The following is a 12,499-nucleotide window of genomic DNA, read 5'->3' as shown; positions in this document are numbered from 1 at the left end:
AGCAACACGCTCAGATGTGTGTCCTATGAAAATGTCTCTGGGCAGCGTGGAGAGGAGACTTGAGAGGCAAGGCAAGAACCCTGCCCCCAGATGGAGGCAACCTTGGATAGGTGAAAAGTTAAGTAGGAGACCACAACTCGTGAGCTGTCAGGAGATGCTGTGTGAGGAATTTCCACATGAGCCAGACACCCTGAAGGTGACAGGAATGGAGGATGGGAAGAAATTGTGAGGAAGTGGGATTTGAGTTGGAATTTTTGAAGGGCAGTTTCCTAAGCATGGGGAGTGGTGTGGACAGAGTGCAGTATGAATGGATGGAAGATGAGCGTGGGGTCAGCAGGACCATGGACCTGCGCAGAAGGTCGTCCTAGGAGCACAGAGGTGTCGGAGCTAAGAGGAGGCCCAGGCCACTTTCTGGGGAGCGCTGAGCCCCAGGGGAAGAAGTATGAACTCCCGCCTGTGGGCAGTGAGGCTGCTGGAGGATTTTGAACAGCAGAGTGGCAGGAGGGAAGCAGGATTTCAAGATTAGCGCAGGAGTGGGATGTAGATGAGGGTGGCGGTGGGAGAGGGACCTCCCCCCACAAGTTGGAGAACACGCACTGCCCGCTTTCAGGCCACATCCCCCCGTCCAGATAAGTTTGGTTTGCACACACAATGTGGTCCCATATTTTTTTAAAAGGAGAGATTTCACACAAAAAGATTTCATATAAAAGGCAGGTTTCTGGCTTCATTTGAAAATCAGAGGATTTGGTAAGACTGGACCAAGTATTTCCATGTGGCCACCATATGCTGGAGTTGGTCACAATTGCCCCCTATAGGTGCAGACTTGAGTTTCATTAGAGTTTTTCCCATAGCAATCCTGCTTTATTTATTTTTGGTGCATGGTGATTTTTAGAAATTTTTGAATGAGCCATCAGCATTTAAGTAACTGAGAATTTCTTATAAATATCCAGATTTGGGCTTCTTTAGAAAGACATTAGGGCCACCTGGGACCTCGTTCCTAGGAGGCCATAATGTCTAGAGCTTAGGCTGTTTTCCATTTCACTAGTCCCTACTTCTCCCAGCTCTCCACAGAGGCCTGCGTTAGCTGCCATCTGTCATAGAGGCTGTGCTCCTACAGGAAGACAAAATGTTTCTAGCGCTCAAGTCGTTATCAAAAGTGGGAAAATGAAAGATAGAGTAGGGGACGTGCCTGCTCCTAAAAAAGGTTGGAGAGAACATTGTGGAAATGAAGAATATTCCCTTGTTTAATTTGGAAACAAAGAGAGTATGTGTTAGAAAAGACCACCATGGACACTGCTAGAAAAGACTGGCCCCCTCCCCTAGCCTGATGTTACCTGCTTGGGCCCTGTTGGCATGTAGCTTGGGAATCCCGGGGCAGAGGCAGGGGGGTCACGTCACACTCAGCACTCAGCAGTCTGGATTCTGCGCTTCAGAGGAGCAAGAGGAGGGATTTGTGACCAGGGGTTAGGAGCTAAGGGTGTATTGAGATGTCCTGGGCATGAGGCAATGGGAGGGAAAACCAGAGTGAGAGTGGGGAGTGGGAGTGTAGGGGGAAACCCTAGACACTTCTGGAGTGGGGAGTCGGCTCCCTACATAGGGGGTCAGAAGAATCGCAGATGACTTCAGGGTGACAGATCCTGGGTTCCTGGGGGCATGGGAGGTTCCTTAACAGAAGTCAGGAGATCCACACTGGGGGAGGCTGATGACTTAGGGTCCAGGCACAGTGAGTCTGAGGTGATAAGGATGGTGCTGGTAGCACACTGGCTGTGTACATCAGCTTTGAAGCACTCAGGTCTCATGTGGACCTTGTTCTTGTTGTGCTTAATCTCTCGGTGCCTTAGTTTCTTTTTAAAAAATTATTATTTATTTATTTACTTTACTTTTATTTTTATTTATTTATTTTTAATTGAAGTATAGTTGACTTACAATATTATATTAGTTTTAGGTATACAACATAGCGATTCGATATTTTTATGGATTATTGGTGCCTTAGTTTCTTGAAAAATAAGGCTATTGATAATCTCCCTCCTATAGGGTCATTGTGAGGATTAAAGATAACATAATTAAAAGCCTAAAAATGCCTCCTGATGCAGAGGAAGTGCTCTGTTCCACTATTGCCTGTGAGGACAAGGTGGGTGAACCCCCACTGAATGGAGGCGATTTCACGGGGCAGGGAACCAACACTGGGCCTTGGAGAAGAGCCATAGGAGGGGAGAAGACACAGTGAGGAGCCGGGAGGAAGCAGCTGGGAAGCAAGGGGAGAGCGTCTTCAGGGCGGGGACAATGAAGATCATGCAACAGAGGCCACGAGGACCAGGGTGAATTCGCCCCCCAGAGGACTCTTGGCAATGTCTAGAGACATTTTTAGTTGTCACAGCTGGGCATGGAGGTGCTACTGCATCTGTTGGGTGGAGGCCAGGGATGTGCCTCACCCTACAATGCACAGGGCAGCCCCCACAAGGAATAATTCTGCAGGTCCAAAGGTCAGTAGTGCAGAGAGCGAGAAACCCTTCTCTAGAGCCAACAGCTTCCAGGTTTGACTCATGGTTCCACCAACAACAGCTGTGTAACCTCGGCAAGTTCCTTAACCACTCTGTGCCTCAGTTTCCTTATCTGGAAAATGGGGATGAAAATAACAGCTGCTTAAATGAGTCGGGCTTAAATGGTTGAAGATATGTGGAGGGCTTAGAATAGAGGCTCATTGTACATTAGCTGTTATTAGAAATCAAGGAAATGGAGGGCATAGCAGAGTCCATTTGATCCTGGAGTTTGGCTTTTAGGAATGATCTCAGTGTGATTTCACTAGGGTGGAAAGGAGAATGGCAGCCAGATGCAGAGGGTGATGGAGATGGGTATGTGGGAATTGGGGCTAGCAGGCACAGACAGTAGCAACTGGAGGAAGTGGGGGAATAGCTAGTTATGGCTGCCAGGCCAAGTGAAGGGGTTGTTTTACATTCAGTTATTTATTTATGCCAATCAAAAGTTCTGGTTATTGCCCAAACCACATGATAACAAAAAAGGAAATTTTCAAAACGAAAGAAATCACCTGCAGCCTCGCCACCTTAACAAATTAACGATGTTCCCGCTCCCCTTCCAGGCCTATCATTTTTACAGTGCTTTAGTCATTACACAGATTTTCTTTTCTATTGTTTTATGTCACATGAAATTGTCCCATAAGCATTTTCCATGATGTTACATCATTGTTAGATTTATCGCTTTTTTCCAAAATGAAGATAAACCTCATTGTTTTTTCCTAGTTGTAAAAATGCTTTGTGCTCTTTTTTTTAAATGCAGATGGTACCAAAAAGTCTGAAGAAGAATGTAAAAACCCCCATTTTCCATCCCACCCTACAGAGATAGCCAGCTTAGCATTTGTGGTGAACATCCTTCCAAACAAATCTCCATGCATTATTCTTTTTGTTGATTTGTTAACTCTTTTACGTAAATATGAACATTACTGTCATTCATTTTCAACCTTGAAGCGCAGGTTTTCTTATTGTTGGAGTCGGGGTTGTTGTTTTGGGAAGTGGGGAGGGGACTGTGGATGGATACACACAAGAACAAAGAAAGCCAGGAAGCTGCTAGAAAGAGGAAGTATTGCGGGTGTGCAGAGTATTCGTTTCCTGAGGCTGCTGTAGTAGCTAAGTACCAGAGGCTGGGCGACTTACACAACAGAAATATATTCTCTCACGGTTCTGGAGGCTGGAAGTCTGAGATCAAGGTGTCAGCAGGGCCATGCTCCCTCTCAAGGATCTAGGTGAGGATCCATCCCTGTCTCTTCCTGGCTTCTCTTGGTTGCCAGCAATATCTGATGTTCCTTGACGTGTAGACACATCACTCCAACCTTTGGCTCCTTCGTCACATGGCATTTTCCTCTTCCTCTCTGTGTCTGTGTCCAGATTTACCTCTTCTTATAAAGATTCCAGTCATTGGATTAGGGCCTGCCCTACTCCAGTATGACTCACCTTAACTTGATTAAATCTGCAAACACCTATTTCCAATTAAGGTCACACACACACACACACACACACACACACACACACACACACGTAATGGGGCTCAGGACTTCATTGTATCTTCTGGGGGGGGACACAATTCAACCCATAACATGTGGGATCCCCAGGGTGATGGAGGAGGAGGATGGAGGAGCAAGGACTCCTCTGAAATGAAAGGGAAGGAAGAGACTAGGGTAAAGAGACAGAGATTCTGAGGCTGAGAAGGGAGACGAGGAAGCCTACTTCCTCCAGCAACTCGTGTCTGTGTTTTATTAACCTCCTAGTAGTTTATAGAGAGCCCCAGGATCCATCAGAGAGCCTGGCTGTTCATAAACCCTGCCGGGCCCCTTCCCCACCGTCATCACGCCGTGCAGCTGGCAGCCGCTGTGCGGGCCCCACAGACCTCACTGCGGCATCCTGTTGTCTGCTTCTCGCCAGATTCCTGGTTGGCTGCCACCTACTTTCTTTTCGGCCTGGACTAATTTGTTGCAGTCCTCAGGCTGGAGGGAAGCATCGCTAATTCCCAAAGTCCTTCCACATGGCCCACTCAGAGCCCTCCGTCTGCCAAGTGTGCACATCTCCTCTGTTCTGTCCTTGCTGGAGGTTATGGTCCCTCAGCCTTCGGGAGTGTGGTCATTCCCCCTCCCCTTTTCCTCAGGACACCTGTTTTTGCTGGCTTGCTCAGTTCTCTTGGTCTCCTTCCCGCAGATTTGGTACCTGAGGTTGAATTTTCAGAAGGGGAGGGGAATGGGGAAGGATTGTGAGAAACGTGGAGAAGTTACAAGGACAGCCGAAGTCTTTGCTGGTGGACGCAGATGTCAGGAAGTCCAGAGCCTTCCCAGGTGTGGCTGGGGTTAGGTCTGAGTGTGATGGGTAAATATGTGACCAAAATTAGCAACATTGTCACCCTTAGTCAGCCTGGCTCTCCGGGAACAGGGGACTGTTAAAAAATAGCAGTCAAGTGGCTGAGAATAATGAGGCTTCTACTTATTAACTTAGGTCCCAGGCAAAGCCCAGCCAAAAATCTTTTCTTGCCACCGCAGGCTTCTGCATATTGAGGGAATTATTACACTTCTCCAGTGGTTAAAAGTCACTCAGCCTTTGGCCCCCTACCTCTTGACGCTGCCTGGAGCACCTAATAATCTCCGAGCAATGCGTCACCTGTCCCAACTCTACCATTTAATTATATGTTGTCTTTGATTTCCTCTCCAGTGTCGACTGCCACTTTTGAGAAAGACCTGGGATCAGAAACCCAAATAATATAGCTCATATTAAGTCTAAATAACAGGAAAACCCAAGTACAGCCTCCAGCCAGGATGTGCCAGCTTGTTTGAAACTGAAGGAGGTCTTCTTGCTCAGGCATGACAGACACAGGGTGTGGGCCCAGTGGGTCTGTGGAGACAGAAGAGCAGGAGGGGGTCATGAGAGTTGTTGGGAATTTCTACCTAGCCTCATCTCTTGCCACCACCTCATCAGACCTCATACTCCAGCCGTGCAACCAATTGCAAACATTGCTACTTCTTCCCAGTATCAGCCAGAGCAGTAGTGATGGGAAGCGCCAGAACCAATTCAAACTAGTGTAGGCAAAAGAGAAAACTTAATAGCTCGCATAACTCAGAAGATAAAGATGGCTCCGGTGTCAGGATCCAGGGGCTCAGTGACGCAGACAGGCTTTTGTCTCCCTCCTTGTGTTGTTCCTAGTGGCACTTCTGGTACAGGTGGGGTCCCTCCATGGAGCAGGAAAAGGGTGTTCATCAGCCCCACGTGACATCACTCCAGCTTAGCTGGCCCCTCAGAAGAGGATTGCGACGGGCCCATTTGACGTCAGCAACGCAATCCTTAGACCAGTTAATGCCCAGGGAAATGTGGTTCTCTGGTTGGAGAGGATTTCATCACGGAGTCTGTTTCCCCCCAGAAAGAAGGCTACTGAGAAGAGAAAACAAAACCAGCACAGTCCATTACACCCGCCACTTCAGCGGTTCGTTCATGCAGTTGCAGGTGCCGTTCCCTCTACCTGAAAACCTTTAAAACCCTGTCCACCTGACAAAGCCCTACTTTTCTTCCATGACCCAGCCAGCACACACTCGTCTACACCCTCCCCAGACAGAGGGCCACCTTAGTGTTTCATACATGCCTCTGTTATTTCACTCACTCACTTTTTCTTTTGTTCTTTTAGCAAATCCTTATCCTTTAGCTTTGCACCCACCTCCTCTAAGACTGTGAGTTTCATGAAAGCAGGGATTGTGTCCCAGTCATCTCAGGATCTCCAGCCTCTACAGGGATGCTTGGTCCACTGTCAGGCCCAGAAGCTACTGACCACATCCTTGGATGTTGGGGTGACATGCAGGCTGTGGCTGTTCCCTGACTGGATAGAGAACCTTGGGTGCTGGGTATGGAGGGAGGAACTAAGTGCTGGAGTCACTAACTTTTCTGCTTTCCATGCAAATCCCGTGTATCCCAGGCTGTCTGGAAGGACACTGTGCACTCTGGGCAGCAACCAATGGCAGAATTGGAACTGTGACACATGCCTGGTTTTCTGTGATACATTACACATGGAGAGTGTTTATTTCTCACATATTGTATCTGAGAATCTTAAGCAGTCATGGGGTCTGACTTTCATTCTCGGGGGTTAAAACCTTCTTGGTGATGCTAACATACCTCCAGGGACACAGGAGTCATTACCTTGTAAGGCAGCCCCCTGGTTATTAGGGGCCACAGGTTATCTCCTGGCTACTTTGGCCATCAGTCCTAATTCTTTTCTCTAGGGCCACAAGGAAAGAGGTCACTCTTTTTTCCACTTCGTGTTCATTCATTCTTTCATGTGTACATGAATTCATTAACTTCATCATTCATTTAAAAATATTGATAAGGCCTATTTTGTCCAAGATGGGCAGGTCCCCTGTTCTCATTGAGCTGACATCTTTAGAGGGGAGAGACAGACAATAAACAACTTAACATATAAACAGGAGAAATACAATTGTCATAAGAGCTGTGAAGAAAAGAAAATAGGGCAATATGAGGGTTGGGGAAAATTTCAATAGAGCGAACAGGACAGTTGTCTTTCAGGAAATGAATTTGAGCCAGTGAGTGATAAGAATGAGGCACCCGCGAACAATTTGGGAAAAGAGCATCCAGGTTGAGAATTAGAGGGAGGAGCAGTTGTCAGTGTGGCTTGGGTGGAGGTGAGGGAGGGGATAAAGTAGAAATGAGGATGGAGAGGTGGGCAGGGACCTTGTAGCCATGGTAAGGAGGTGAGGATCTGTCATCGGAAAGAGGGAAGACTTCTGAGGGTTTTGAGCATGGAGTTGATGTATAATTTTAAAAGAACACTTGGAATGTGGAAGCTTGAGATAGATTCCCAAATCCCGGAAGACAAATAGGAGGTGGCCACTACTTTATTTCAAAGAGTAAGAAAGATCTGATTTAGAGGTGAGCTCTAGACAGCCTGGAAAGACAGCACCATAATACCTGGGGCTGGGGTCAGAGTATCCCAAGACAGGCCATCGGATACTCTTCTTGGAAGGTGTTCTGGGAAGGGCACCTCCTTTTTCTAGATAGCCAGATTTCCCCCCCACCCCCAGGCTGTGTTCTTCTTATGAGTTCTCCACAAACAGTGAAGGACTAGGAGGCTGCCCAGCACAAGCCTGGATGTCCCCCTGGAGCGGAGTGCAGCTGCCCTAGTGAGGCACCGCGCGTGCTAGCACCGTTGTCTGTGAGGGAGACTACACTGCCAGGAAGAGGGCCATCGTGCTGTCGGAAGTGGGGCCCCGGAGGACCCTCGGAGCATCAAAGCAGGGAGAGAAATCAAAAGGAAAAGACTCAGGGGGAATGGAAAATGTGTTTCCATGTTTTCTTAAGATTCACAGCCATAAAAAAAAAAAAGGCAAGCAACTAGTGAAAACATTACTGCGTGTGACAGATAAAGGGCAGCATCCTAACACAGAGCTCACGTCAATGAGGAAACAGGCCCCATTTTTTTTTTTAATGGGGAAAAATGTGAGCAAACTTTTACAGAAAAGAAAATGCATATGGTTAATAAAAGTACTCGATCTCACTAAAATCAGAAAAATGAGAACTAAAACAGCAGTGGGGTGCAGAGTATCTTTTGGGGGAAATGGTTTATAAATTGAAAAATGTATTTTTTAAAGACTGCTGTGCTGGTGAGCCTGCGGTGAGGAGCTCGCTGTCAGGTGCAGTGGTGCTGTGCACCTTTAAAAAGGGATACTCTTTCGAGTGCCTTTAAAAAAGTTCACACCCTTTAACCCAACGATCCCACTTCACAGACTCTATCTTAAGGAAATAGTTTTAAATGCAGAGGTTGATTTGTGTGCAAAGATGTGCATGTGTGAAATATTGGAAAGAGGCTACTTGATAATAATAGATGATTGGTTGGCTTAATATGGTATATCCATTCGGTGCACTATTACTAGGCAGCCATTAGAAATGATATTTTTGAAGATATTTTGGTAGGGAAAATACACTGCAATATGTGGAAAATAGCAAAATCATAATTAACAGAAAGCAGGAAGTCAATTATGAGTATGAATGCATATTATATATATGAAAATAGGTTAGTGGATCATAATGTACGTGTAAGGAAACACATAGAAAGGTTATTAGAATTTTCTCTGAGTTGAGAATTACAGGTAATTTTGTTTACTTCTATGTGTTTTCCAAGGGTGTTTTTTCTTTTTTTCCACAATGAACATATATTATTTTAAAAATCAGATAAATGTAGAAAATGGTTGTCTTATAAGTCAGTGCTCCCTTTGGTCCTCAGATCCCTGTGAGAGACACACACACCCCTTCATCCTGCCTTCCATCTCTGTTGCTGTAAGACACTGCAAGGTGGAGGGCAGAGAGCAGACGGAAAGCAGGGAAGTGGGTGCGACCTCCTGCTGTGCCACGGTTTTGCTGAGTGACCCGGGACATGTCACTGCCCGGCGACAGGGCTCAGTTTCCGCATCTGTAAAATGCACTGGTGGAGCTGGTTCACCTCTAAGAATGTAACAGGACTGTAGGCATAGCAGGTTCCAAGCTTCTAGCCCAACGCCAACCCTAACCACAGTGACATCACTGACCGCTTCCATCAGCAGATGCCACCCACACCCAGATGTCACCGTCCACGCGGTCGCCCTCAGGACGGGGGAGACCCTTGCCCTTTCCTTTGGGAGCAGGAGGTGATGTTCATGTACATCATTCATTCCTTCAACACGTCCTTGTTACGCGCCTGCTCCTGGGTGCCAGCCCCTGGGGGCAAGCACCATAAGGCCCAAGCTCAGAGTGATTCAAAAAGTGTCTTCCCTGGGGGCAAGTCTTTTCCCTTTGAGAGTTATTTTAATTTATATTTGAATTATTTTAAAGAACTAAAGTTTATTTGAAGCTAAGTGTCTGACTCTGGATGAGCCAGATGGATCACACCATTTTAAGTGTAAACCACCTACCTACCATGAGTCTGATTTTCTCGTGTGACTTAGAAATGAGGAATCCAGAAACAGGTGGATCCTTGGCAGTGTGAATAAAACAATGTGTGAATCCACCTGGAGCCATGTGATGGAGGGAAGAGCATGTGGACTTGGAGCCAGATGACCTGAGGTCAAACGTGGCTCTCCTGCTTCCCAGCTTTGTGACTTGGGGAAGTTCACAACTTCTCTGACCTGCAGGTTCTCATCTGTAAGGTGGAGAAATAGTCCCAACCTTACCCAGGTTTGCTTGTGAGCATTAATCAGGATCTTATTTCCAGAGGGACCTGGCAAAGAGGGACCTGGCAAAGAGCCTGGCATGTTCTTGGCCATCACATCAGTACTCTAGCTGCTTTCCAGAGGTTGCTACTTGAAAGGGGCAAGACACGTTGGAGATATACGAGAAGAAAGCCATGTTGCACCATCGTTGAGATCCAGGGTTGTGAGGCTACACAGACCTGGCCCTGCCACTTACCTGCAGTGTGTCTTTTTGAGGAAGTGACCTGATCTTCCCGAGCCTCAGGGCGCTCATCTGTAAGATGGAGTTGATGGCAGCAGTACCCACATCCCAGGGCACTTGTGACGACTCAGTAACATGTGCATCCACCGTAGTGCCTAGTAAAATCGCAGTATATTCACTGAACTGTTTGATACGTTTTTTTCCAATTGCAAATGAAATAGTTGTTCAACATAGAAAATTTAGAAAACGACCTTAAAAAGAAATAGAAGGAAGTATGAATTGTTTTCAGTCCTTTTGCTTTGCAGTTGCTGTGTGTTTGCGTCTGAGCTTCCTCATCCACACTCCCACACCCCATCTGCATTCTGAACTGAGGCTCTATCCCCAGCAGGCTGTGGCATGTTGCCCTGATTGTTCCATCAATGCAAGGTATGTAACACTGCTGCCGGCCCCTCTCTTGGCAGATCCTTCAAGCCGGACTTCATCCTTGTCCGCCAGCATGCCTACAGCATGGCCCTGGGCGAAGACTACCGCAGCCTGGTCATCGGCCTCCAGTATGGAGGGCTGCCTGCCGTCAACTCCCTCTACTCCGTCTACAACTTCTGCAGCAAGCCCTGGGTGGTAGGTGCTGGGCCAGGCTGACCCGGAAGGAATGGGGAGGCAGTGGCTGACCTCCCAGCCCTGAAGTGGACCCATTCCCCAGCATGGAGGCCCAGTAATAAAAGGAGTCTTTTTAAAGCAACTGAATAAACAACTTAGATCCCAAACTCCTTCTTGTAATTATTACCCAATGATATTATATAGCATATTATGATACAGTGTTATGTTATAATAATGTTAGTGGTAAGAGGGGGTACCCTACTGCTCTTATTAATATTTGAGCATGTCATCATTTTTGTTTAAAGGTCAGCACTGTTTATTGAGCACTTACTATGTACTAGAAAACTGTGCTGCCTGGTGCTCACGCTATTGCTATCATGTGAAGTGAGCATCATTACTCTATTTTACAGAGAAGGAAGATCAGCTTTAGGGCCGTTAAAGAACTCCTCAGGGTCATGGAGCCAGGAAGGGGTGAAACCCAAACTTGGACTCATCTCTCTCCAATCCCTAATGCTCGATTCCTCTCCCACTTTTATTCATTAGTTTCATATTCATTCATTTGATATGCCTTTCCATCCAAATGTTACCTGTAAGAGAGACTTTTCCTAAAATATCACCCCAGCACTCCCCAAATACTCTCAAATTTCTTACCCTGCTTTATTTTTTCCCCAAATACTTATCTCCACCTAGAATGATATATTTATTCATTCATCTGTATTATCCAGCTCCCCTACTTGAAATAATGTATTCATGCAACAAACAGAGCACCTACTATGTTCCAGGGACTGTTCTAAGTTCTAGGAACATGGCAGTGAGCAAATCAGACCAAAATCCCCGGATCTTACATTGTAGTGAGCAGGGGCACATGCAGTATGTTAATAGACATGCCAAATATTTAATATGACATGATAAGTGTCAAGGGGAAAGAAAACAAAGCAGAGAAGGGGAAGAGGAAATGTAGAGGTTGGGGGGTATGTAGGATGTGCTCTGTGAAGCTCTTAGCCATCTCATCTCTTCTTTTCTTGTCTCTCTGCATGGTCTCCTGGTGGTAAGGCAGTGGTTGAGAACATGGGCTCTGGAGCCAGACTGCCTAGGTCCAGGCTCCTCCATTTATGAGCTGATTAGCCTTGTGCAACTTGCTTGATCTCTCTGAGTTTATTTTCCATGTTTGTAAAAGGATGATAAAAATAGGGCCCTCCTGGTAGGGTTATGAGTTAATACATGTAAAGTACTTAGAATGGTGGGTGGCATTAAGTACATACTCAATAAATGGTAACAACTATTATTGTCCCTAGTATTAGGAACAAGGTCTCTGCAGAGCTGGCACTCAGTATTTATTGAATGCATACATGCATTAATTTAGTAGATATAGATAGTCTTTAACCACTGTTACCATGGCTTTGGTCTCCTCCTCATTCTTCCCTAACCAAGCTTTTAGGCCTGCAACATCCCAGAAAGGTCCTAGGTAGTATTAGTTCACCCTCCTTGTTTTCCCACATAGTCATGGTGATGGTAGCAACTACCATTTATTAGCACTAACTGCACTCTGAGCCCTTCACATGCATATTGTATTTAATCCTCGAACCAACCTGATAGTAGGTATTTCTAATATCTCCATTGTACAGATGAGGAAACTGAGGCTCATGCAACCAGTAGTAGGTAGTGAAGCTGGGCATCTCCCAAACTCCTGCTTGATTATGGAATTACTCTTCTTCTCTGGACTTCAGTTTCCTTATCTGTAGAATGAGAGACCCTCCCATCATTTCCCGTATTTCTGAGGTCCCTCGAGCCCACTAAACTGACACTGTGTTGCACCACAGCTGCAGGTTACAGCTCAAGAATCTACAGACCAATCCTGGCCTGATGCAGAAAGTTCCTAAGTTATCTGTTCTTTCTTTGTGAGCTCTTAGTATTGAGTTACCCCAAAGTAAGTTTGGCACAAGACTTAGCTCCTCTTCTGGCCATTGGGCATCCACGTTAGGCCA

General features: G+C 46.3%; 1 protein-coding gene across 2 annotated transcripts in view; it reads left to right on the top strand.

Moving 5' to 3' along the window:
- Window positions 1-12,499, top strand: part of SYN3 (synapsin III) — a 447,953-nt gene that overhangs the window by 137,170 nt on the left and 298,284 nt on the right. For both annotated transcript variants that reach the window (XR_009505225.1, XM_059934822.1), the window contains exon 5: window positions 10,379-10,535. Coding sequence is in view for 1 of the 2 variants with exons in the window: in XM_059934822.1 (XP_059790805.1) it covers window positions 10,379-10,535 (157 nt within the window). In the remaining variant the exon portion in view is untranslated. The remainder of the gene's footprint in view (window positions 1-10,378; window positions 10,536-12,499) is intronic.

This window comes from Balaenoptera ricei, chromosome 10 (genome assembly GCF_028023285.1).
Source record: "Balaenoptera ricei isolate mBalRic1 chromosome 10, mBalRic1.hap2, whole genome shotgun sequence".
NCBI classification, from domain to species: Eukaryota; Metazoa; Chordata; class Mammalia; order Artiodactyla; family Balaenopteridae; genus Balaenoptera; species Balaenoptera ricei.
This window is presented reverse-complemented; position numbering and strand designations above follow the sequence as displayed.